Source organism: Triticum dicoccoides, chromosome 2A (genome assembly GCF_002162155.2).
Source record: "Triticum dicoccoides isolate Atlit2015 ecotype Zavitan chromosome 2A, WEW_v2.0, whole genome shotgun sequence".
Classification (NCBI taxonomy): domain Eukaryota; kingdom Viridiplantae; phylum Streptophyta; class Magnoliopsida; order Poales; family Poaceae; genus Triticum; species Triticum dicoccoides.
Genome location: NC_041382.1, coordinates 73153118 through 73179824, shown reverse-complemented (window position 1 = coordinate 73179824; position 26707 = coordinate 73153118). Strand labels below are relative to the sequence as shown.

At 47.7% G+C, this 26707-nt stretch overlaps 2 protein-coding genes across 9 annotated transcripts; both read left to right on the top strand.

The window, feature by feature from the left end:
- The first annotated feature begins 90 nt into the window (after positions 1–90).
- LOC119353365 (40S ribosomal protein S21-like) lies at positions 91–2558 on the top strand. 2 transcript variants are annotated; one of them, XM_037619970.1, is made up of 4 exons: positions 91–211; positions 1134–1213; positions 1298–1430; positions 2216–2558. In XM_037619970.1, exons 2-4 carry the CDS (start codon positions 1164–1166, stop codon positions 2276–2278), a joined length of 246 nt encoding a protein of 81 aa, XP_037475867.1. In that variant the 5' UTR covers positions 91–211; positions 1134–1163; the 3' UTR covers positions 2279–2558. The 2 variants fall into 2 exon arrangements, with proteins under 2 accessions (XP_037475867.1, XP_037475868.1); XM_037619971.1 differs by having other exon boundaries at positions 102–211; positions 1137–1213.
- Positions 2559–3164: 606 nt separating this feature from the next.
- LOC119353362 (probable indole-3-acetic acid-amido synthetase GH3.11) lies at positions 3165–10211 on the top strand. Of its 7 annotated transcripts, XM_037619962.1 has the most exons (8): positions 3165–3420; positions 4966–5074; positions 5609–5689; positions 5761–6322; positions 7332–7433; positions 7754–8568; positions 8989–9564; positions 9941–10211. In XM_037619962.1, exons 4-7 carry the CDS (start codon positions 6033–6035, stop codon positions 9552–9554), a joined length of 1773 nt encoding a protein of 590 aa, XP_037475859.1. In that variant the 5' UTR covers positions 3165–3420; positions 4966–5074; positions 5609–5689; positions 5761–6032; the 3' UTR covers positions 9555–9564; positions 9941–10211. The 7 variants fall into 7 exon arrangements, with proteins under 7 accessions (XP_037475859.1, XP_037475864.1, XP_037475861.1 ...); XM_037619967.1 differs by lacking the exon at positions 4966–5074 and having other exon boundaries at positions 6052–6322; XM_037619964.1 differs by lacking the exon at positions 4966–5074 and having other exon boundaries at positions 5815–6322.
- The last annotated feature ends 16496 nt before the right edge of the window (positions 10212–26707 follow it).

Sequence of the window (26707 nt, the reverse complement as noted above, 5' to 3'; positions counted from 1 at the left end):
TGACCTGGTGAAACGACGAATGGCCCGATGACGAAGGTCCATTGGGCCCAAATGTCCGTGCAAGTGCCGTGGAAATCCCGCACGCGCGGAGAAAAAAAAACCTAGGGTTTATGCCTGGTATAAATCCGAATCCGGCCACCGCTTCATCCCTCTCCGCAGCCCATCACAGCTCCGCCGCCGCCGCACCCGTCCATCTCCCCCCTTAACCGAGGTACGTCGCGATCCCATCCTCCCCAAATCTATCCACTGTTTGCGCTTGAAAATCTCGCTCCGTCTTAATTGGCCGTCGAGTTATCGCCGGACCTGTATCCGGGGATGATTTGTGTCCTACATTTATACGATTAGCATCCGCTAGAATTTTATGCGCGTGATCTGTATGGTTCGGCTGCTGCGATTGCACTCCCGTTCGATGCCCAGAGGATGCCAGAGCGGAGGAGATAGGGTTTTTGGCTGTAATCTTAGATATTTTTCATAATGAGGTACCAATCGCTTAGTGCCAGTGGACAGTGGTAGTTGTTTGGTTGCGATTGATTTCACTGAGAATGCGTGTGGTCGTTGCTCATAACTACTTCGTATAAAACCTAGCAGATTATAGGCTGGTTGGGTGTTTGGGCGAATTTCTTTGATGGGTTCAGGTGGGTGTTCTGCTTTCTAAAGCATTGCACGTATGTATTTGGCTAAATGTCCAATCCATCTTTTATCATTCATGTAAAGTTGTTCATGCCTTGCCAAATTGACGCCCAAATCCTGTTATTTTGGATCAATGGCTCCTACTAGGCTTGCCTGGTTTTTATTCAAAAAACATGCTTGCCTGGTGCAGGGTCAGGGTACTGATCAACGTGACTGATAAAACATATTTTATCATTTTGGTAAAACATTCTTGAATGGGATTGGACCATTTTCCTGTTTGGCCGCAAGGGGTCTGGTTTCTTTAGCTATTTTGCGCAGTTGCGTACTGTTGACAGCAGCTGTACTATTTGGAATAAACCATAGGAGAGTTCACAGTCATCCTTGTATCTGGGTTTGATCTATGGAACTAGCTTTTATAGTTATATATATCATCTTTATACCATAGTGTCCTTTGCAACTAGTCTCACTGCTAAATATGAATGTGTTTCTTCGATGACCTGCAGCAGTGTCCCAGTATCCCTCCAGTCCCCATTATGCAGAACGAGGTGGGTGATATGGTGGACCTCTATGTCCCAAGGAAGTGGTACGTATTGATGTATTGTCGTCTTGGTTACAGTACTGTGGCATTGCAACCTTGCTCATTCTTGCTTTGTATTGGTTCCTGCAGCTCTGCCACCAACAGGATCATAACTGCCAAGGACCATGCCTCTGTCCAGATCAACATCGGGCATGTGGATGCGAATGGACTGTATAATGGCAGTTTCACCACGTTTGCCCTCTCTGGATTCGTCCGCGCCCAGGTGTTTTACCCTTGCTATCCTGACCCCATTTATTTGTCTTAAAGCACACTGTGAGTGATCCAGATTCTCCATGTTCTGATTGTTCTCACGAAATGGGTTGTTTTCTTTTTGCCTGTCTAGCTGATTGGAATAATATTTATCATGACATTGACATGCTGTCAGTAGTTTGTTAAGATATCCTTTGCATTGGTCAAACCAGTAACTCTTTAGTATTCTCTATTCTGCACACATTGAGTCCTTGAGTTTCAGCAGTAATTTTTCTTCTAAGCAAAACATTCCATGATAACAGTAAATTAGTATTAATAGTTATTGAAGATGGTTTTTGTTATGAGATCAGTAGCATGAAACTGTTTGCCCACTCAAATTGAAGGTTCATTCTCTAATTCGCTTCAAGCTTCTTTTATCTGCAGTTATACATGTTTTACATATGTGACACAATTTGAGATTCTCCAGAACCAAAATGACAAAAATAAAATCAAGCATTCGAAAATCATGATGTTTAGATGAACCCTATTAACATCTGAATTACATGTACAGATATACTTGGTCAGTTGTGCATGAATATTGGTAACTTGACTGGCTGAAACGTTTTCTTTTTCTACTGGTCATACAGTGTATTGCTATCCTTGTACACTTGTTTTCTGTTTGCATCGGTTATTACTGTATTCTTGCGGCTACTCTGTACGACGATAATGACTGATTTGATTAAGTGGTGGTGAGATCTTAATTCATACATGATTGTTGCTGCAACTCTGTCATTGGTTCTTACACCATCTGCCTTGCAGGGTGATGCTGATGGTTCTTTGGACAGGCTCTGGCAGCAGAAGAGGGCTGAGATCAAGCAGTAGATGAGTTCCGCGTGGCAGATTTTGCTAGGATGGATATTTATGAAACCGCTTTAAACCTTTTTTGAGGAATCTGTTATGGGTGTTTATGCTTTGCCTATGAATGGTCTATGATAAAACCGTGGACTGCACGCAGTGCTTATGGAAACCTTACTTGAAGAATCATTATATCTTTGTCCATGAATGGTCTATGTTTCTAAGAGGAAACACTAGACTTGGTGTAATATGCTTCCTGGCAATGTGCCTGAATTCTTAAATGCATTTTAGTCGCTGCTCTTATGGCTCTCTTGGATTATTGTGCTTGCTTTCTCCAATAATTTGGTGAAGGGGCTGTTTGCTGTTATATGTTTCTCTAATTGCCATCGGCTCTAGAAGTCTCTTTACAAACTAAACCATGATGAAAAAACACGGGGGAGATCCATAAAAATGGGCAAGATTGTTGCGCATCTAAATATAATCATCATTAGCCAGCAACCAGTGGCTTATTCCAAGCATGAATAAATCCACATATTTGTTTGGCAAAACCATATCAATGTTACCTATTTATAGAATCTTAAGCAAATGTGCAAAAGCAACGTACTATTGTTGATTCTTGATGTAGCCTGATGAGCTATTTGAAAAACAGAAGGCTCACAGGAAAATACATACTGCGTTTAGAAGTCAGAAGAAACCCTGTTAGAACATCATGAGCCCCCGGTAGATAAAATTCACATAATTTTGTTTCTAGATGGTTTGCTGTGTTTTGCCAAGTATCAGCAGCAAAGCAAGCTGACTGTTGGGAGACATTGAGTACACTGTGCACCACAAGGTTGTGAGCACCATCCACCCAAAGCAGAGAGTCTCGCTCCTACCTTTTGTTACAAAAGTGTGTTGGGCTGTTGAAGAAAGATCCAGCCATTGGTGCACACACAAAAATCCAAGTTGCAGCTGTAGGTGCTCTCCTACATAGCAGTGGATAGGAAGATGTGTAGTTCCTTCCTTGATGTCCCCCACCATCCACCAATCCACCATCCTCCTCCAAAGAAATGCTACTAGGCTAGGTTGGGCTAGGTCAGATAGGGGGCAGCCACACACACTGAGCAAGCAAGCATGAGATAGTCCAGGCCTCTACTGTTGTTCTTGACGGAAAGAAGGAACACAAAAAGGTGAGCATGTATATTTCTCCAAAAGCACAGTGCATCCCCCCAAGCATGCCCACACCTCCATCATGAAAGTGCCATCCTCTATTTGCCTCCCTCCCTTGTTTCCTCATGGTGGCAATGTGGCATCCACGATCAATCTAATCTCGTTAGTATTTTATATTTTTCTCATAGCTTTACAACTCTGGTTGATTTGTAGACACCAGGCGGCGCTGTTTCTCTAAGTTGATTTAGCGGCGCTGTTTTTGTTGAACAACTTTTGGAGGCATGGAGATTAGACGTAGATATTTTGTAAATGCTTGGCTTTAGGATGATGTTGACTTGAGCGATTTATTCCAGAGAACAAATATACACAAAGATTTACTCCTTTTTGCTTTTGGGATGAAGATTGCTTTCTTCTTCTTTAATGCCGTGCCCACCAAGTGTTCGATGGAATGACAGAACCCCAAAACCGTGTAAGGTTTACAGCTGTCGAGTATAGGTTCATTTCTTGCACATGTCCTTGTTGTGTTCATGGTGGATGCTGGTTGGCCGCTTCCAAGAGGACATCTGTGTCAGTTTTCTTTCGCCAAGTGAGAAGGCGAGATGATCTCTCACAGGGACGAGGACCAGGGAATGTAAGGAGGTTATACGGCAAGGACAAGGTTACAAGAGATCGTACAGCTTAACTTTTTTTTTTTAGCATTGCGACTTTAGCAAAGAATCTGTGCAATGTTTCCCCTTTTCCGTACATAGTTAATGGATGAGGAGCAAGAAACCACAATAGGCAGTGCACCATATGCGGCGAGCATCCGCAAGCTGTGAAAGCACACCCTTTATCCTGAGTTGACTAGAGAATATCACAAACAGCCACCATGCCTGCAAATTGTTGTGTACGCGCTTATTCCGTCTATGTCACCTTTTGGAATAGGCTAACGTATGGTACGGATTTCTTGCTTCCGTAGGGCGGAATTTGGTCTCCAATTGAGAGAAATAGACAAGGGGACTATCCATCAATTCAACATCAACAGTAACCTTTCTTGGATGCTTCTAGTTGGCATGCATGTAGCATTGCATTTGGTATTTGATTATGGCCAAAAGTTATATTGGCTAAATCGAACTTGGGACCTAGTTAGTTTTGATCCCCTGCAAGTACTCATGGTGCTATAATTTACAAAACAAAGTTAAGCATGTAGTTCGACCTCATAGTGTTTTGTATTCTAGATGAAGCATTCCTATTCGATACAACTTCTCCAGTATAATTTAGAAGTGGATAAAATGCACTCTTATCTTCGATGCTGCTCACCTTACTGTGATGCTTGGTTGCCCCTGGTTGCGTGTGATCCTATATGATGGCTGTACATGATATGTGTTCTTAGGAGCATTATTGGTAACTTTAGCTTGGTTAACCGATTATCCTTGTCTCTCCATGTGCACCTGAAAAGGTCCACAGATATTTTGCGATGATGCTCAGGCCCATGGGGAAGCATCAAGTTTGTTTTTAATGCTTTCCTTTTTCTCTTTCTGCTCACGATTGTGAGATCCTTAATATTTTGCACCATTCTTGCATAGATCTGGTAACAAGTTGCAGTATTATGCACAAGCAGAGGGTCTCTACTCTGTACTCCGGAAGAGTATGTAAGAGTGCCAGAGTCAGTCGACCCAATGCTACTCCTACCAGGTTATCCTGTCCCTCAGACGATGTTAATTGTTAAATAGCCAGTTATATAGGTTAGAGCTTTGCGTTTATGTGGAATGTCTACAAATGAGGAGACATCATGGTACAACTCACCTATACAATTATGATATGGTCTCCTCTCAATTTGTATCAGATCATACTAAATACAAAAAGATGGACCATATGAGGGCACTTTTTTTGCACCATTGCTAGGATCTTCAACTTGTTTCTAGCCTTTTTGGCCTAGATTTTTATAATATTTGCAACCATGCTATCATTTATACCTGTTAATTAAGCATACTACTGTTTTTTTCTTCGAATCTCTATGTGTCACACATGTTCTAATCGCTTTCTGGGAACTTCAACTTGTTTCTAGCCTTTTTGGCCTACATTTTTTAATATTTGCAACCATGCGATCATGTACACTGGTTAATTAAGCATACTACTTTTTTTTTCGAATCACTATGTGTCACACATGTTCTAATCGCTTTCTAGATGTATTTCAAGGCTGACATATCTTTACATGGTTTTGTCAAGGAAAAATGAGATGTAATTCCTAAAAGGTGCATAATGGTAATTGGTAAACAGGTGGAGTTTCATGTCACAAGACAAAATGAGGTAATGGATATTGGAGTGCACACAACTTGATAAAATTTCAGCATTTCATTGTTTTGCGTTACATTTTTCAGTAGAAAAATAATAGTGCGGGTTCCAGAAATATTGAAACATACTGTCATGTCCAGAAAGATAGTAAGTGGATCATCTTACACGGGCAGATGGGCTGCACTTTCTAATTGGGTAAGAATCTCTCTTGTAAAGTGGAAATATTAAGCAGATATGCTTCTCATGATCATGCACATCGCATTATATAAGGGGCAAACAAGCTCCAGAAGATATTACTTTGAGCCCTTCCCTCCTCTTCAAGTTAAAGTCCATTTCTGATCCTTCTTTTGCTTGTATCATGGACAATAATGAGTTAGGCTGCAAGCAAAGCGACGCTCTTCAAGAGCTCGAGATGCTGACAGTGAATGCCAAGGAAGCCCAACAGCTTATACTGACAAAAATCCTTGAGAGGAACCAAGCTAGTGAGTACTTGAGCAAATTCATGAATAGATCCACAAACACATCCACCTTCAAGAGAAACGTCCCAGTAGTGACATATGATGTGGTCCAGCCGTACATCACAAGGATCTCAACTGGCGAGGATTCTTCCATTATATCTGGAGACCGAATCGTAGAACTGCTGAGAAGGTGAGCCTCTGGTTCTGTTGCTCTCATAAGCGCTTTCTGCATATATCTGTTATAGATAGAAAGAACCAGCATATATTTTTGTTGGAAATTTATCATTCCCTGCTTCTTCTTGGGCTTGACATAAGCGTCTTATGTTATTATGGGACTAATAGGAGAAAATAAATATTATTGCTGCTTCTTAGTCTGGTAAATTGGTTGCTTTTTTAGCATGTACCAGGCTCGAAATGCCAAACTGAGCTAACTTGGCACGCCGGCAAGATAAAACGTCACAGGCATGCTGTTGTAATCTGTAATTCTTGGGCACTCATGTGGAGTGATATGTAAACGAATGAGAACATAAGATTGTGCCATTCCTCACTTGGTTACAAAATTTGACAGTCCCTCAAAGTTCATGTCACTGCTCTGTTTTTAAAAAGTAACCAAGATGACGTGTTTAGCCATGTTATGTGTTCTTGAAACTGTCTCTAAAAATATACAAAATCCTATATATAACATTTATTGCAAGATATTATGCCTCAGATTATTAAATACATTGTCGATTCTTTGACATGACTATATCTGTGAGACTGAACTGATTCATCAAGCATGGCTTGCTGTTAGATGCTGAGCACTGGTGATTTTGCTTTGTGGTTCTCGCATCTGAAAGCCCAGTTATTTGCATTTGAATATGCTTCTGTGGTCAAAGAAACTTCCCATATTTTGTTATGGTGGCTATCTATATGTGGATGAGACCTCACGACTCACATAGTTAGTCTTCTCTCATTAGAAGTGACCTAGTTTGAATTATTCTCTCAGGACAGGCTGAATGACTATTGTACTTGATGCTAACGACTTGTTATTTCCTTGGCTATGCCATTGCCATTTACCCTGATAGCTGGAGTTTATGAAATCATGTTTCCTGTCACTTCTTTGAACTCCATACCTGATACAATAGTAGATTGTATCATTTGAAGTTATACTATCTGTATGACGATCATCCCTTTGATTTTTAATCATTATAAATTTATAGCTCCGGAACTTCTCGGGGTGAGCCAAGATTGATGCCAGCCATCTCCGAGGATCTTGACCGTCGAACCTACCTTTATAGTCTGCTAATGCCGATAATGAACAAGTAAGCTTCTGTTTCTTATCCAACGTTTGCGGATCATAGCATATTAACTGTTAATTGCGGGCAGTTTTGTCATTTCTGAAATTCTTGTGGTCAACTGCTTCCTAAGATAATTTGACTTAGTATGTTACCTGAATTCTGGACATAACCTTGTAATTTATTTTTTTGAACATAACTGCCTCACCTCTACATATCTTGAATTAGTTTTACTGCTCGTGTTCCTGGCTGTATTCATCTGTAATAAGCAGAGCCATTACACATGTGTGTTCTGCTGTCAAAATTTACCTTGCGAGCAACAATTTACTCCTTGGCTCAATCTGCAGGTATGTATCAGGCCTTGGTGAGGGGAAGGCCATGTATCTTCTCTTTGTGAAAGCAGAAACGCTGACGAATTCTGGCATTCCAGTTCGATCAGTCCTCACTAGCTATTACAAAAGCCCTCACTTCCTGCACCGCAAACATGACTTGTACAACAACTACACCAGTCCTGATGAGGTAATTCTTTGCCCTGACAGCCAGCAGAGCATGTACTGCCAGCTGCTATGCGGCCTGGTTGAACGCCAGCATGTCCTCCGTCTTGGGGCAGTCTTCGCCTCGGCGTTCCTTCGGTCTATCAGCTTTCTTGAGCAGCACTGGTGTGACCTTGTCACTGACATACGTAATGGTAAACTCAATCCCAATGTCACCAACACCAAATGCCGGTTGGCCATGGAGTGCTTTCTCGCATTGCCCAACCCGGAGCTCGCTGATGAGCTTGAGGAAATCTGCGGCTGTGGGCCATGGAAGGGGATTCTAGGCAGGCTATGGCCTAACGTCAAGTACATTGAAGCTGTTCTTACAGGAACAATGGCACAATACATCCCCATGCTGGAGTTCTATAGTGGTGGTAGGATTCCCTTGGTATGCACCATGTACGCCTCGTCGGAGAGCTATTTTGGTGTCAATCTGAGGCCACTGTGCAAACCAACGGACGTGTCTTACACCATCCTCCCAAACATGGCCTACTTTGAGTTCATTCCTTTGGAGGATGGCCTCAGAGTGACGGATGATGAGGAGGTGGTGGGGAATGACAAGCTTGTCAGCCTGGTGGATGTCAAGGTCGGATGCTACTATGAGCTTGTGGTCACCACATTTTCTGGTAAGTAGGCCTCCTGTAAATATCTAATCGTAACAGAACTATCTAAACTCCTGTAAGGTAGTAGGTTGAGAACCAACATCAACTCTTGCTCCAGAATATATTTGAACATAATTTAGGTATGTATAGTTTGATTATTTGACCACTGTACAGTCAAATCCTCATTTTTCTGAACATAATACCTGTTGAAGTTCATTAATTTTGTCTAAAAAATCGTTGTTAGCTACAACTGGAACAATGGTTATGAATCAAATTTCGGAAACTGGCAGCTCTTCTGTCGTTGTGAATCAGAGAGTAGAAAAATTCAGTTAAATGATGGATGCCGGAACGATAAATGTTAGCGGCAGGCTGCTAGCAAGGGATATGAAACAGGCTACATGTACATATTTGTCAAGAGCTCTGAAGTTGTATGTTTTGGTCCAGGTCTTTACAGGTATAGGGTTGGCGATGTGCTTCAGGTCACAGGCTTCTACAACCGTGCGCCGCAGTTCAAATTCATCTGCCGGAGAAACGTGATCCTCAGCATCGACACCGACAAGACCAACGAGGAGGATCTCCACAACAGCGTCACGCGTGCCAAGAAGATCCTGGAGGACAGAAACCACATCCTCCTGGAGTACACCAGCTACCCAGACACTTCCACCGTCCCTGGACACTATGTGCTCTTCTGGGAGATCAAGTCCACCTGCGAAGGCGTGCAGCCCCTCGACCCTCAGCTCCTCGAGAGCTGCTGCGTCTCCGTCGAGGAGTCGCTCGACTACATCTACAGGCGCTGCAGGGCGCACGACAAGTCGGTAGGCCCGCTGGAGATACGGGTGGTCGAGGCCGGCGCGTTTGATGCTCTGATGGATCTGCTGGTCAGCCAGGGCAGCTCCATCAACCAGTACAAGACCCCGAGGTGCATCGAGTCCGGCCTCGCGCTGAAGCTGCTCAACTCCAAGGTCACGGCTTCCTTCTTCAGCCCCCGGGATCCTGAGTGGACCATGTAAAAGCTTTCAGGTAATGAGTAGTAGCAAGTATGGTGTCTTGATCGGTGCTGAAAAGGAAGATCATCTGTAGACCGTATGTGCATTGTGTAGCTCTGAAGTTCCCAAGTTAAATTTGCGCTGTTAGATTCTTCAGACTAAGAATAATTATCAACATTTGCGTAGTAGTAACTTCTAACTGAAACAACATGGAAAGCTTGCCTGGAACAGTCTGATCTATTGCACAGAAACAAAATGGAAATCCTTGGCTAGAACTCACATGCAAATATAGAATTTATGTGTTGAAAGTTGAGGCAGCTCCCTTGTATGTTTATCCGTAGCGAGAAACGAACGGCTCGGTCATTTCGCGCACACCGACTAATCTGAACTTGCTGCGTGTGTCTTTGCAGGGAGGGCCTGGGAGAGGCTGCAAATCTCCGGTCTGATCGTGCCAGCCCGCTGCTCGGATAACCCGATGGCAGTATTTCTGCTGCTTGCGTTTTTCATTTGGAGAACTACCACTACTTGTTATAGCGCTTTCTTGTATTATTGCCAAGCCCTAAAGCAGAATGAAGTATTCGCCATTTTTTTTGAATTAAAATTCGCCATTTTTTGCTACTCATGTACTATGATTGTTCATCTCATCATCTGAGCTCCGAACTGAATGGTGATACTACTATATTTATTTATGCAAGCTGCACAAACTTGTACTATTTTTTTTTCTTGAGTGATTGGGCCTGCGTCCTCGGCCATGTCACGCCAACTGGGCCGACGGCCTTCCCCGGTGCGGGAGCTTCTTTTGTGCCGCCGGTCCGGTTTCGGCACCTCCTGGCCCAAACCGCTCGCCCATCATCATATTTCGCTTTGTCCATGTTTCTCAAAAAACAAAAAAATCGCTCTGTCCAAGGCCACAAACTTTCATCCCCGGCAATCATGCCCTTCATTATTCCATGTCAATGTTAATAAAGCACTTCCTCTACCGGTTGCTTCCGGGCTAAGACCGGAGGAGCGAAAGACGAGAGTCCCTGAACAAATGAGTAGACCCATCGGCATTCAGCAAAGATCTATAGTCTCCTTTTCCTTTCTTTCACTGAGACGAGGCCATGCTTTCAGCTCCATGTCAGCTTTGCACCGCACGGCCTCTTTTCCCTCGGCGTAATGAAGCCGTTGCCGCTTGCCAATCACGTCCTCGCGAGGCGAGAATGAGAGTGAGATCTCTCCTGCCCCTCACTCATCAGCTGCCCGCTCTGCCGATGCGTGCTCTGATCATTGCATGTTTGCATGATGCTTGGGCCGGCCGGCCACCCCGCGTAGTAGGAGTACGTACTACGTACTACGTACTATTTACTGTAGTACTTTGGCATCAAAACTTGAGTACGGTTCAATTGCTTGCACATGCACGGGCTCAGGGTTCCCGCCTGCTACGCCCGTAGCACTCCTGTATGCAACATTTGATAGGAGGGAAAGGAGGCATGCTCACCGGTCAAACCGTATGCTCACGGCTACCGTCGGCTTGGGGGCATATCGTATCCTTTTGTGCTGTGCATCCGCGTCCGGCAGGAGGGGTGGAAGGAATGACTCCGGTATGGAGGACGTACTCCCTCCTGTCCTTTTTACTCTGCATATTAGAATTCTTTGAAGTCAAACTTCAGAAAGTTTGACCGCATTTATATGAAAAAATATCAACATCTGTCATGCTAAAGTTATACAATATGAAACTTTAAGTCATGACACATCTATTGATATTGATTTTAGATTGTGAATGTTGGTATTTTTTTCTATAAAGTTGGTCAAACTTTACGAGGCTTGACTTCAGTCAAATCTTATATACGAACTAAAAAGGACCGGAGGGGGAGTACGTAGGTCTTTCGGGAAGGGAATCGATCTAGTCTACGTACCTCGTGTGATTATAGGCCACACGACCCACATGCACACTATTGCTTTTTTTTTTAGAGAAAAGGCCAAGGCCCGACTTTATAGATAAAGCCACACGGCAGCGTCACGAATACCCAATGCTCACACGAACACAGAGCCACAGAGAAAGGTGAGTAGACCCAAAGTAGTAGCGATACAGGCAGCTGCCAAACGCGGCACGCAGGCCGGGAAGAGAAGAAGACCTAATCCCGCAAACTACAACACCAAAATTATACACCATGATTCGTCCCGGAGATCTGAGAGGCTGAAGCCCGAATTTTGGCGATGAGCAGGTCCAGGGCGTCCCGATCTGGCTCCTTAGTCAATGATCTCCACTGCTGCAAGAATATACATGATTTGAAAAGAACATCAGCAGGCTTAGATGGGAAGGTAAGCTCAATAGTAAATTTGTTTCTAATGGTCCATAGTGCCCAACATAAGGCTCCCAAGCCAACCCAGAATACCCTCCTGGTGACCCCTACCAGAGATTTGGCTAGGGTTCTAATATCTGAGAAAGAGGAGGGATTCCAGGAGACCCGAAGCCAGGATCTGACGCAAGCCCAAACTAATTTGGCGAGAACACAGTTGAAAAAGATGTGATTAGAGTTTTCCAAAGCCCCACACAAGTTACAGAATTCCGAGCCCGGCCCGTTGCGTTTTTTGATCTGATCAGCAGAAGGGAGGCGACCACGGAAGGCTTGTCAGAGGAAAATCTTAATCTTAGGAGGGACCTTAGATTTCCAAACACAAGAGAATCTACCCGAAATAGTACCACCAATCAGTCTAGAGTACAGCGATTTGACCGAGAATATACCAGAGGCCGTAAGCGGCCAAACCACCGAGTCGGCCTCCTCCGAGAGCACAGGGAAGAGGGCAGAAAGACTTTGCCATTCCTCCAACTCTTCAGGAGACAGGGCCCGACGAAAAGCCAAGTCCCAATTATTAGCAGCCACCTCCGCGATGGAGATTTGCGGATTGGGGCAATAAGAGAACAGAACCGGAAAGCTAACAGCCAGGGGAGCATCCCCAGACCACCAATCTAACCAAAAACGAACAGCGGACCCATTACCCACACAAAACTTAACGTGCTCCAGAAAAATCGGCCGAACTTTAACAAGGGCTTTCCAAAACTGCGAACCGCGCCGCGCGGGGGCAAACATAGGGTTGGAGTTAGGATAATATTTAGCCTTAAGAATCGAAGACCACAGCACATCGGCCCCAACCGTCATAATTTTCCACCACCACTTAACGAGCAGACAAATATTCATCACCCGAGTATTAATAATGCCTAACCCCCCCAAGATTTTTAGGCTTGCACATAAACTGCCACTTGACCAACCTATACTTTCTTTTGTTATCAGCAGAATTCCAATAAAAGCCACCCCTATGTTTGTCGAAGCCAGCATGCACTCCATCCGTGAGACGATAAAAACCCATAAGGAACATCGGGAGAGAGGATAAGCAAGAGTTGATTAGAGCCACTTTGCCAGCATTGGTATTATACCTACCCCTCCAAGGGAGCACCCTATTCCCCACTTTAGCAACCACCGGAGCGAAGTCTTTCGCGTGAAGCAGACCAGGAGAGATAGGCAGACCTAAATATTTGAAAGGAAAGGAACCTAAAGAGCAGTTGAGGAGCCTGGCCACCCGCAAGGCCTCCGCCCGGTCAACCCCCGTCACCATAACCTCACTCTTGGCAAAATTAATCTTAAGACCAGAAACAGCTTCGAAACACAACAGAATAAATTTCAGATTGGCAAGACAGGCATTGTCCAACTCTACCAGGATGATTGTATCGTCCGCATATTGTAGATGAGAGACCCCCGGAAGTAGGTGAGAAACCACAGGGATAATATGACCACATCGAGCCGCTTTGGAGAGCATACATGAGAAGGCGTCAGCCACAAAGTTGAAAAGAACAGGGGAGGCCGGATCCCCTTGGCGAAGGCCCCTCCCATTCGCAAAGAAGTTGCTAATAGCACCATTTACGGCAACTGCAGTGTGGCCACCCGAGACCAACTGCATGATACGGTGAACATAAGCACCGTCGAACCCTTTGGCAAGAAGAATCTGCCTGAGAAAAGGCCAGCTAACCGAGTCATACGCTTTTTCGAAGTCAAGCTTGAGGATAATGGCTTTGGATTTCCGCACATGAAGGTCATGTACAATCTCATGAAGGGAGAGAATACCATCTAAAATAAAACGCCCTTTGATAAAAGCAGACTGGAAGGGACTAATAACTCTGTGAGCTACCGGAGACAACCGGTTCGCAAAGCCTTTGGAAGGGAACTTGGCAAAGTTGTTAATCAACGCTATAGGCCGGAATTGGGAAATGACATCAGCACCCTTTACCTTAGGGATCAGGGATATAACAGCATAGTTCAGGCGAGAGATGTCGACAGTACCAAGACAAAAACCCTGAATAACGTTACACACCAACTGTTTCAACTGGGGCCAAAATTTCCGAAAGAAAGGGATGGAGAAGCCACCAGGCCCGGAAGCAGCATTAAGATTGGCAGAATTAACCACATCCCAGATTTTCTGATCGGAGAGCGGAATCATCAAGGATGCATTCTCCTCAGGAGAAATTTTAAGACCAGAACTCCAGAGGTGGGGGGAGATGGACAGGCCCGATGGAGGTTTAGCTCTTAACAGAGACGAAAAGAAGTCCACAACGTGAGCCATAATCACGGATTGATCAGAAGAGCGCATACCATTAATCAACAGGCTATTAATCTCGCAACGCCTACGCCTACCGTTTGCGATCGCAAAGAAGTAAGCAGTAGGAGCGTCCCCTTTGAGAGTCCAATTAAGGGTGCCCCTCTGGCGCCAATAGATCTCAGCCTGATGGTGCAGCTGCAGAAGAGCAGCCTCCAGATTATAGCGAACAGCCCAACCATCCTCAGAAAGCCCAATAGAGTCAGCAGTACGGTCCAGCTCCAGGATCTGATTTTCAAGGAAGGCTTTGGTGCGGCGATCCTCCGCCGCACGATTACGCGACCAGCCTCTAAGAAATTTCCGTAAGGCATAAGCACATGACTGCCAATCATCCAGAGGGCCAAAAGAGCGGTAGTTGTGAGAAAGGGATTGGGAGATCTTCGCCGCAACCATGTCAACAAAGCCCTCAACAGACAGCCAAGAAGCATCAAACTGAAATCTAGCCGGAGGTCTATTGCGAATGGAACCATCATCAAGAATCAAGGGGGTGTGGTCTGACCCTACGATGCACTTAGCGAAAAGAGAGGACCTAGGAAACAAGGCATCCCAACTGGGACACAGGAAGACACGATCAAGCACGGATCTGATAGGGTTCACCTGATGATTAGACCAAGTAAAGCGGGCTCCCCCCGAGGAAGCTCCCGAATAGCGTTGGCACTAATAAAGTCGTTAAAAGCATTGGCTAAAGACCAGGAAAAATTATCATTATTCTTGTCAAGAGGGCATCGCAGAAGATTAAAGTCTCCCCTAATAACCATCGGAAGAGTACAGGACTCAATCTTGATCGAAAGTTCATCAAGGAAAAGATGCGAAAAGGAGTGATCCGCGGGCCCATAAACAACTACAAATTCACAGAGGGTATTCATAGATCTGTGCGAGAGAACCACACTAGCCCAATAAAACCCATGATCAAAAGCAACAAAGTCAAAAATGTCCTTATTAGAACCGATCAGAATCCCTCCAGAGTGGCCCGAAGCCGGTACAGATTGCCAATGAAATCTATCCATACCCACGATAGCAGAAAGCTCACTGGGGGAAAAGGAATCCTTAAATGTTTCAACCAGCCCCACAAAGTCAATAGAATTAGAACGGACCAAATCTTTCAGTTGGTCACGGCGCCCCCTAGCACCGAACCCTCTAATATTCCAGAATAAGGCCCTCATTTATACGAAAGGTTTTTGATACGGAGGCTCGACCTGCTGGGGGCCACACAGGGTTTAGATCGTTTATTAGTGCCCCTCTTAGCAAGGCAGGATGAGGGCTGGCCACTACTAGCACCCGAAGCCTCCCCCACACCACAACCAACATCTGCGACCCGCGAGGCAACGGCCTCTTTGGCTTTCGCAATGGCCGCTTGGGCCAATTCATTAGCCCGAATAATAGCAAGAAGCGAACTGGGAGAGCCAACAGAAGTGTCAACCACCAAACCCACATTCGACATAATATTTAAAAGATGATCATCAGACATCGAAGGTAAAACCACCCGAACCGGAGAAACAGCGACAGATGGGGGTGGGGAGGTACCTGGGGGAGGGAGGTCCTTCGCCGCTGCCCGCTTCTCCGCCTTTTCTAGAATAGAGCCACCAGAATGGGACACCCGCCTACCTTTGCGGGCCGTGGACACCGGGGAGCGGATAGCAGGCGACCGCGCAGCAGGAGAGCCAGCGTGAGGGCCCGAGCGGGACATGGAGCCCAAATCATGATCAAGACGCCGGCAGATCCCCGTCATGGATTGCTTCGAGCCCGAAGAGGTCCGGCTCTTAGCCGAGTACTTGCGAACTGAGGATTTCTTCTTCGAAGGGTGTTGGGATTCCACCATGTCTCGAGCAGGAGAGCCAGGGAGATCTTCAATACCCGAACGAGTGGGGGAGATAGGGCGGGCCGGAAGGTTGGAGCATGCAGCAGACACAGGAGTAGCCGAGCAGGGCGGAGCCTTAGGCAGATCAGCAGCAGCAGAGGGGGCCATCTGGGCAGAAGGGGGAATCACTACATCTTCACGAGGAGCATCACCAACAGGCGCTTGAGAGTGAAATAGCTCACGTTCTGAGTCTGCCAAGCCGTCCCATTCAGACTGAGTGAAGCGGAGATTAGACCCAAAACTTTGATTGGGGCCACCAAAAGAACCATCCCCATCCTTGTCATGTTTATCCGAAGGATTAGCAGGAGTAGGGGGGAGGTGGAGCATGGAAAGCCGCCGCCGCCCCCTCCACCCGCACCCGCAACCTGATGCCATTGGGAGAGGGATAGACATCAATGAAGCCATGCACCCGATCAGGAACAACACACCAGACCTTCATCCGAGCAGGACCAACCTTGTTCAAAGACTCCTCATCCACCTCAATGGGTTTCCCAATCAAAACCCCAAAGGACATGAGGAAAGCAGACGAGCGCAGACTAGCAGGTAAATCATCAATCAACACCCACACTTGAGACAGAGGACCAACTGCAGTGCCGTTGGATGCAGCCGCTTTGACAGAAACCACCAGTTGATTAAGAGGTAAGGTGAAGCTGGTGCAGGAAGCGATCATTCGCAGGCAATCTTTGGAGGGGAACACCACAGAGAAGTCAAAATCTGACAGCTGCACAACTTGTCAGTCCCAACCAGCCACATCCCAGATGCGAAGCCCTTCCAGCAGAGTTTGGGGGGAGATCTTTTGGTCTTTGACAGAGACAATAGCCGCGTTGGACAGCGTAGGAGCCACCTCCCGAACAGGCAGGTCACCATCGAAGGCGAAGAAGGAGCAGCCAGGAAGACCCAGACCAAACTGGATGACCGCGGGAGGTTTCTGCCTATCCATGCAGTTAACCGTGAGGTGACCATCAAAGCGACAAATCAAGCAGAATGGTGGATTGGTGCATCGAGACTGAAAGTGGCCCGGTCTGTGGCAAGCGAAGCAAGTAAGCGCTGAGGAGTTGTTGTGAGAGGAGGAGGAGGGGCGGGATTGTTGCTGCGACGGGGGAGGAGGAAGGATCCCATCCCCAGGAGCCGGACCAGGCGGCCGACGCGCCGGCCCCGCGAAGGATCGAGGCGGCGGACGAAAGCCAGGTCCGGCCCCAAAAGAGCGAGGAGGAGGGGGAGGTAGGGGCCGGGACGGGGCCGACGGGCCACGCCCAACACCCGGAGCCGGGAGGGAAGCCGAGGACGAAGACACCCCACCGTCAGAAGCCACCGCCGCCTCCCACGGATCCAACACCGGGGAAGGAGAGGGACCAGACCCAGAGCCCTGCAGGCCAGATCCAATCACCCCCTCCTTCACCGGGTGCTGCTCCCGCTCCGGACCCGAAGCCCAGGCCTCGCGGGCACGAGCCACCTGCTCGCGTGCCGCATGCTCCGACTCCAGCCTGGAGCGTAGATAGGCCTCAAGCTCCAAATCCAACGCGGAGGCGGGGGAGTCCTCGCGGCGCCGCTTGCTACCAGAAAGCGCCTCGCAAGAGGAACCCCTAGACTTGTCCATGGAGATCACCGCAGCAAAAGGAAGAAGGAGGGGTGGAGGTGGGGGGGATCTGATGATGCGACGGATGGGAAGACGATAGCGGCGCAAGTCGGCGGCAGAAGCAGGAAACCCTAGCAGGAGGGATACCGAGCCGCGAGGAATCCACATATAGCCCAAGCGAGCCGTGCCCCCTGGGCCCGACTCGCCAAATGGGCCAGAGAGGGACGGGGAGCCGGGAACCGGGCGGGGGACCCGACTGGGCCAAGAGAAACAAGAGAGGGGAAATCGATAACCGAAGAGAGGGAGAGGGGAGGGGGAGGCCCACTAGCCAGCACCGCCCCATCAGGCCCAGCAGGCCCACACGGGGAGAAGGCCCGCGAACCGGCGGCCACTACACAGGGATCTGGATCTAGGGTACACGTAGCGACCAGCGGCCCCACCGCCGCCGCCGCCGGCGACGGAGCCCCCGCCGCCGGAGACGGAAAGGGAGATGGAGAGCCTCCAAGCTCCCCATCAGGAGCACGACCCCAGACACCAGGCGCAGGGGACGCGAACGCAAGCTTATCAGATCTACGCCGACGTCGCGAGACCCGGAGCCAGCCGTCGGCCGACGGAGGCACCCCCAACTGCCGGCCCCGACCCCTGGGGGCAAACTTACGAGGGCGAGGGGCGGCGCAGGTGACCCCCACCTCCCCAGAGCAGGTCACCGCACCACCGGGGGAGGAAGGTAGAGACCGCGAATCCTCCTCATCCGACAGCAGCGCCCAAAAACGAGATCCAAGAACCGGCAGCGAAGAGAGAGAAGGGGAGAGATCCACCTGCGGGGAAACAGGAGAGGATAGGTGGAGGGGAGCTACGCATGAAGGTGAGGGCGATCGGACGTCGGCCACCGGGGAAGGGCGGGGAGCAGATCTGCCGAGGCAAGGAGGAGAAGGAGGGGAAGGGAGGGGAGGGAGAAAGGAAGGAGGAGCCATTCGCATTCCGTCACTCATGCACACTATTGCTACTCTCAAGTAGGAGTAATAGTACAGTAAGTACGTAGTGCTGCAATTAATTGCTTGAGAGAGCATCAACGTCGTACAGTACAATGCATCCAAGTCTTGTCAGCGCGGATCGGTCGGTCGACCAGCTCCGGATCTAATCCAACGAGAAAAGATGGATCTTTCCCCGCCGTGTCAAACCTAACATAATTGGCCATCATCAAGGTGCTGGCAACACTGTACAAGAAAGCTTACTCTTGTGTTTGTGACACGGCCGGCCGGGAATCTTGGTTCCGTTCCAGAAGGCTCAAGGCGAAAAATGGATGTGATTAGGTCTCAGTCCACTGAAACTTAACTAAGTCTCTGTCAAGTGATATAGTATAAAAAACTGAAGAAAAAATTGTACGAATCTTCATGCAAGTCGAAAGAAATATAGCATCGACCGAAGTCTCAGTGAGACTTTTCTTTTTTTTTTTGGAGGGAAAGTCTCAGTGAGACTTAGCAAAACTGCAAGAAAAATGCCCTAAAAACAGGTGATGCCGTATGGCAATACGGCACACGTACGCTCATCGATCATCATACCCATGCGCTAGTAGTATAAAAATTCAGACGAACGAAGAAACACAGTCGCGGAAGAGAAGGGAGCGGCGTGAATGCGCGCATCGGCCCGCCGGCCCGCCTCTGCGCGCGCTCTGCCATGCCGTCCATCGGCATTGAAGCCGCCTGCCAGGCTTGTCTCTCTCGACGGACGGATCACGGGCGGCCGCTGTAGCGCCTAGCTAGATCCTCATCATCATGCCATGGGATGGTTTCATCACGCATACGTGGTACGCTTGCATCTGCAGGGCTCGCAGGCGCGGGACCGTTGAGCGCAGGCCCTCCCCGCAAGAGCCACACGCTAGAGAACAAACCCCATGCCGCAATCGATGCCGGCTCTGCCACGAGCGCGCGCGCCCTGACACGCCATCAATTCCCCTCCGTGATGTTTCTCGCCGCCGGCCGGCCCGCTCGATGGCTGCTGCGCTCTCTCGGCCGCCGCGCCCGGCGGCTGCCGGCGTGCGCGACAGAGCCGCGGCGAGGCGGGGCGTGCAGTGGTACGTAGGAGTACGTAGAAGTGTACGTACGAGATTCCGCTGCGGCGAGCGGAGCGGTCAAACTGCGGAACGGCGCCAGGCCCCAGGCGCGCGCGCGCGTGTCGTTCCGCTTGGACGGATCGGGCGAGCCTGCGGCGCCCCGCCTCGCCCCCGAGAAGGGGTGCACGGGGCGCATGCGGACGAGATCACGAGACGGCGCGGCGGCGTCCGTCCGTGTCAGTCAAAGCCGCGGCCATCCTCCGGTTCCGGGGATCCATCGGCCGGCACAATTGTTTTACTGTACTAATTTAGCTCGTCGACTCTACGCTGGTGGCCGCGAGCAGCTAGATTCCGTTAGGCGTGAGAGTATGAGTTCGATGACGTGTTTACAGTGTTGTCTATGTTCAATGACAATGACTCCGTTTTTGGTGAGCCATATTGAAGATCCGCAAAGTTGAATATCATCGTTAGGAGCTTCAGGTGAGGAGGTGATCTAACATTCTTTTGTCTTATGTGGCCGTTGTGGTGATGCCGAAGGCAAGATCAGGAGATTTTTCGGTCATGATTGTACTTTTTTTCTTGACTGCTGTTTCTTTGGGTAAAGTCTAGCGTTCTGCTATCTTTTTAATTTTGTCAGATAGATGTTTAGGTGACTTGTATTTATGATCTTTATAGTATGAATAAGACATGTTATGAGAAAAAATGTTCAAAAGGAAAATATATCACACAACTTCATTATGCATTCTTCAGAAAAGGATGACTTTTTTCTCATTTTGCCGGGGCCGTGTACACGTTGAAGTGCACACATCGTACATACATTACGCCGGTGCTGCATTGTCTCGCGTACATGAAGAATCCGCTGTTCCCAACTAGTAACAGTACACGACTGCATCTCTAATTAGTACCGTCTCCAGTACTGCCGCAGTTACAGCCAACAGTCCGGGAACCTCCATTCATGCCTCTCGGAGGTACAGGAACCCTACAGTGTCGCCCACCAGTTTGAAAATCAATGTGCCTTTCGTGCTCTGCAATCCTGCGAGCTTAAGGAGATCCATCTTCAAAACCGTCGTTTCACTTGGAGCAACGAGAGGGCCAACCCAACTTTGTGCAAACTTGATTCCTTTTTCTGCAATGCTGATTGGGATACAACCTTTAATTCCCACGTGCTTCATGCCTTGTCTTCGTCCCTTTCGGACAACTGTCCTCTCCTTCTCGCCGATGACAAGGGTCCCAAAAGACCGCGGACTTTCAGATTTGAGAACTTCTGGGCTTCCCTGCCGGGTTTTGCTGAGATCGCGCGTAAGGCGTGGGACGAGCATGTGGCCCACTCTGAGCCTTTTCTGGTCCTGCATCACAAGCTCAAGAAAACCGCGCTTCGTCTCACCGAATGGAGCAAGAAGCTGTTCTCCAAGGCCAAAATCCAGCTTCATGCGGCCTTGCTCATCATCCTTCGTCTTGACATTGCCCAGGAAGAGAGGCCCCTATCTAATGAGGAGCTTGATTTGCGTTCACGGCTGAAGAGGAGGGTAATCTCCTTGGCGGTCCTCGTGAGGGCTCGAAAGAGCCAATGCGCTAGAATTGCAAACCTCAAGGATGGTGACGCTAACACAAAATTCTTCCACCGCCGCATTAATGCTAGAAGAAGAAAGAACTATATCTGCAGGATCAAGCATGACCTTGGATGGGTAACTGAGCATGTGGCAAAGGAGAAAATCGTCCATGACCACTTCTCCGTTGTCATGGGGAGGGGGGTTTGAGCAGCAAGGATTTCTGCTGGGATGACCTTCACCTCGAGCAGCATGACTTGCAGGACCTTGATGCTCCCATCACCGAGGAGGAGGTGTGGGCGGCCATCAAGGAGATGCCGGCGGATAAATCTCCTGGGCCAGACGGCTTCACCGGATTATTCTTCAAGAAATGTTGGGGGTTCATTAAACCTGACATCATGAGGGTCATCCAAAACTTCGACTCTCTTCACACTACCAACCTACAGTGGGTGAACTCTGCCAATGTTGTGCTTTTGCCAAAGAAGGATGGTGCAGAGGAGATAGCTGACTACAGGCCTATTAGTCTCATCCATGCTATCGCCAAAATCATCGCCAAGGTCCTCTCCTTGCGGCTTGCTCCTCGCATGGATGGCCTCGTCTCCAATGCTCAGAGTGCCTTCATCAAAAATAGGAGTATCCACGACAACTTTATGTATGTGCGGAACATGGCTCGTCCGCTCCACAAGTGCAAGACCCCTGCCCTCCTCTTCAAGCTTGACATTAGAAAGGCTTTTGACTCCGTCAAATGGGAATACATTCTGGACCTCTTGCAGCGCTTGGGCTTCCCAAGCAAATTCAGGGCCTGGATTGCCGCGTTGCTCTCCTCGGCTTCCTCGCGCATCCTTCTCAACGGGATTCCAGGCCCTCCCATCAGGCATGGCCAAGGGCTTCGGCAAGGGGACCCAATCTCGCTGCTCCTATTTGTCCTCGCGATTGACCCGCTTCGTCGAATCCTTGATCTTGCAACACACCGAGGCCTTCTCCGCAAGCTTCGTGGTCGTGGTACCATGGTGCGAACTTCTTTGTATGCGGATGATGCAGCTGTTTTCCTGGCTCCGATCAAGAGGGACATCGAGAACTTCTCTGCTATCTTAAGGAGTTTTGGCGAGGTCACGGGCCTCCACACCAACTTCCACAAAAGTTCTGTTGTGCCCATTCGCTGCAACCACCTTGACTTGGACCATATCCTTCATGGCATGCCGGCTGCAAGAGCTTCTTTCCCTGTGAAATATTTGGGCCTCCCACTCTCGGTCTTGCAGCTTAGGAAAGTGGATTTCCAATATCTTGAAGACAAAGCAGCTGGAAAGTTGGTCACTTGGGAGGGCCAAAATATTACCACCATCGGTCGTACGACTCTGGTCAAGTCGGTTGTCTCCTCCCAAGTGGTGTACTCCATCACGCCTCTCGTTGTGCCGCCGAGCACTTTACGAAACCTCAACAAGATTGAGCGAGCGTTTCTGTGGTCTGGCTCAGATAAGACGACGGGTGCCAAATGCAAGGTCAACTGGGAGGTGGTATGTCGTCCTCGCGAGTATGGTGGCCTTGGGGTGCTAAACACTGACAAGTTCGCCCGTGCCTTGAGACTAAGATGGCCATGGTTTGAATGGAAGGAGACCAACAAGCTTTGGGTGGGGCTTGGTAACCCATGCTCAGAGGAGGACCTGAATTTTTTCTATGCGTCAACCACGATTACTGTTGGAAATGGTGCCAAAACGCCTTTTTGGGACTCTCCCTGGCTGCTTGGGCGCAAACCCAAGGACATTGCCCCGCTAATCTTCGGTGCCTCCAGGAGAAAGAATTGGAAGGTGCGTGAGGCCCTTAAAGGGAATGCATGGATACTGAAGGTCAAGATTGACACGCCCGTCACCGCTGCCCACGTTCACGAGTTCTTCTCTCTTTGGATGCTCATGAATGAGGTCCACCTTGACGAGCATGCCGAGGATGATATCACCTGGAAGCACTCCAGCGACGGGATTTACTCGACATCCTCTGCCTACAAGGCTCAATTCCTTGGGTTGATTCTCTCCCCTATGGATTTCATGGTGTGGAAAGCTTGGGCTCCACCCAAAGTTAAATTCTTCTCGTGGCTGGCTCTACAAGACCGGATTTGGACTGCAGACAGGTTGGCCAGGCGCGGCTGGCCCAACTGCGGCCTTTGTCAACTTTGCAAAAGGGAGCAAGAGTCTGGCGTCCATCTTTTCTTCAAGTGTCGCTACACTCTTAGGCTTTGGAGGATGCTCATTGACAAGTTGGGACTTGTGCACATGGACACCACCACTTGGCATCTTGCTGGCTCGGTGAAGGAGTGGTGGGAGAAGCGAACCGACTTGCAGAATCCCAATAGACGAGCAATGGCCTCTCTCACTATGCTCGTCTCCTGGTCCGTTTGGAACGAGAGGAATGCCAGAGTCTTCCGCCACAAGAGTGCTCCACCGACCATCCTTCTTCAAATGGTCCTCAACGAGGCAAAGCTATGGGTCACTGCTGGTGCTAGAAAGCTAGGGGACATTATATTGCGAGAATAATTGTCATGCCGTGTGTTTGGCTCTTGTAACAACTCTATCTTCTCCTTATTTAATATATGGGGCAAATCTTTTGCCTCCGTTTCGAAAAAAATGTGCCTTTCGTACCGCGTTGGGGTCTGTTTGATCAAACTCTTAAATTTCAGCGTTGATACATCCACAGGCATTGGATTTTGTCTACCTTCTTTTCACATGTTTTTTCAAAAGAGAAAAATGGGATCGGCACCCGTGTCGCTCCAGGGCAGCTCGGGTCGTGTATTGAGTGCGAGCCTCCTCCCCTCACCGCCGCTGCCGGTGCACTACCAGGAAGCCTGCCCGGTCGACGGCGGTGGGGCCCTTATTCATGCCTATCGGGTGGTTTTTCAATTGTGGCTAGGCAGGCGCTACAAGCCATCGTGGTTTTGTTGGTGCCTCAGTGGCTTCCTCCGGGAGGGTGTGGTGGCGGGCACAACTTCACAATGGGTTCGTGAATCTGACTCGACGAGTATGGGTCATGCTAGATTGGAGGTTCGATAGCCACGTGGTTGCGACGGTCGTCTTAGGCGGGAGATGACTCATCCAATCTTCTGACCGCGTCGCTCCCTAACATTGCCTCCGATGATGGCGACACGCCACTACTATTTAGAGGTTGCTGGTTTAGTGGTTGTCTCGGTCATGCGTGGCCACATGGTAGGAGTGTGGCGGTGTGCCATAGGCGCTTTGCAAGTGTGTCAATTGCGTGCCCACAACTTTATTTGGATCCCCGTGTGGTTCATAGTGTTGCCACCTCCCGTTCAGCGAGAAGTGGAGACCCGTCCTGTGAAACGGAGGACTATTAATGGTGCCCGTCTATGATTTGCGCATGTGGTGGGGCATCAGCATGAGGAGTTTTGATAGGCCTACTTTGTGACTATCTCAGGTGGACACCATGGTGGTTTATGTAGATTATTTGATGATATAACTCTCAAAAGATCCATCATAAAGATGGTGATAGTAACATCGTGTCATATCTAGGATGAAAATAAGTGATCTGATCTTTCAAAAAAAATGATCTCAGTTTTGTTGGTCGGTCCCATGCTCCCAGCAAAGATGAACTTTCATCCTTATCTTGTTGAATGTGTTGTCTCTATGCTAATTTTGTGGACTTGATTGGTTAAACCCAACATCCAGGACGAAAATCCTTTGTCCTGACAGTCTCATGTTGGATGTGATGATGCTAGTGCGGGTGTGTTCTCCCTTATTGCAAGCATTGTTGCGGGATAGTGCAATTTACATCTTGTCATTGTTGTCTACCTAATGTCTCTATTTGTTGATTACTTTGGCCTTGTTAATTATATTATAGTAGTGTACACCCGTAGATTCAATCTCTGAGGTTAGACCTTTCTTTTGAAAGAAAGTAAAACTAGTTTTAATCATGCCATCGGTTTCTCTATATTTATTACAAAGAGACCCCTTTTATATATAAAAAGGCTCTCCCTTCGATTTCATTTAACAGAAACCACAATGTTCTACATCTACTAAACAGAAAATAGAAGCAACATATATGCTATAAATGACCTACAACACCTTGATATATCAAGCTGATTGACAATTAACTAAAGATCCACCAGGGCTTCAGCGCACCATCAGCAGGCACCTAAGACGATGAGAACCAGTGCTTTTAGGTTGCTTATGCTAACAAAAGGGAGGTTTTCCACTTCTTGACTACATATAGAGCGAGGAGCAGAAACAGAGTGCACATGTTCACCTATTATAGGTTTGGTACAGGTCTACAGGAGCAGACAACAGCGGCAGAGTAGAAAAAGGGGACGCGGCGTTTTGGCTCTCAGGTGCATTCGTTTAAAATAGTAAACAAAAATAAAAAAACTCTGATTTTTTATGTGATGCTAGATGCTCATGTGTATGAAGTCCGTGCCAAATTTCGAGTTTGAACATTTCAGTAGCTCTTAGGAAAAAAGACTAAATTTCGGGTTGTAAAAAAGTTTATTGTTCATGTACTGTTTTGATCGAATTTTTTTTCACGAGCTCCTCAGATGTTCGAACAAGCTGAAATTTGGCACGAACATCAAGCACTGGAACATCTTTTGGCTGAAAGTTTTTCAGAAGTTTTTAATTTTTTTAGTATTTGTTCTGAATTTTCTGTTCACTGGGTGCAGATGAGCATGGACACCGAATTGAATATCCGCCAAAGTAGCTTCCTTCATCATCTTTGCACTTCCACATATTCTCATTCTATCCTGAGCACACCAAAATGCCATCCCTAGAGTGCACGAAACACTTCACTTGATGTCTGCTCAAGCATTTTTACCTCCCACTTCAACTTTTCTTGGTTTTCCTGCTCTTTTGCGAAATAATCCAATCATTAAGCCATCTAGCAATCATATTGAGAGAGACAGAAAGGTCAGTAATTTTTGCATTGTCAAATATGGTACTATTTCTTATTTTCCAAATAGTCCAAAAGACCACAGACACTCCAGTAAACATAAGATGTTTTTCAGCAGCTCTAAAATTATTCAACCAAGTAGTATTGTCAAGAGTGTAAATCAAACTGAAAGCACATTTTAAAATATTTCACAACATCCAAGCCAAGGAGCATTTCATGAACAAATGTTTTTCATCTAAACCAGAGAAAGGGCAAGCCCTTCTACCAATCCATCCTCATCTAATCAAGTGTTTTTGGTTAGGATATTGTTTCTAAGAACTAACCACATGAAAATCTTCATTCCATGTGGAATTTTTGTTTTCCACATAAAGTTGCATGGGTATCTAATGTCTTTTTCAATCAATTTCCGTGGTACTCCCTCCGTTCCAAAATAAGTGAGTCAACTTTGTACTAACTTTGTAAAGTTAGTACAAAGTTGAGTCACTTATTTTGGAACGGGGGGAGTAGCATTTAACAGAGCATATACCATTTTTTTTGTCAAAGTCCACTTGATAGTGTCTTTTTCATTGTTTAGTCTAATGTCATCACACACACATCCTTAATCCTTAATGTGATTCCACATTTGTA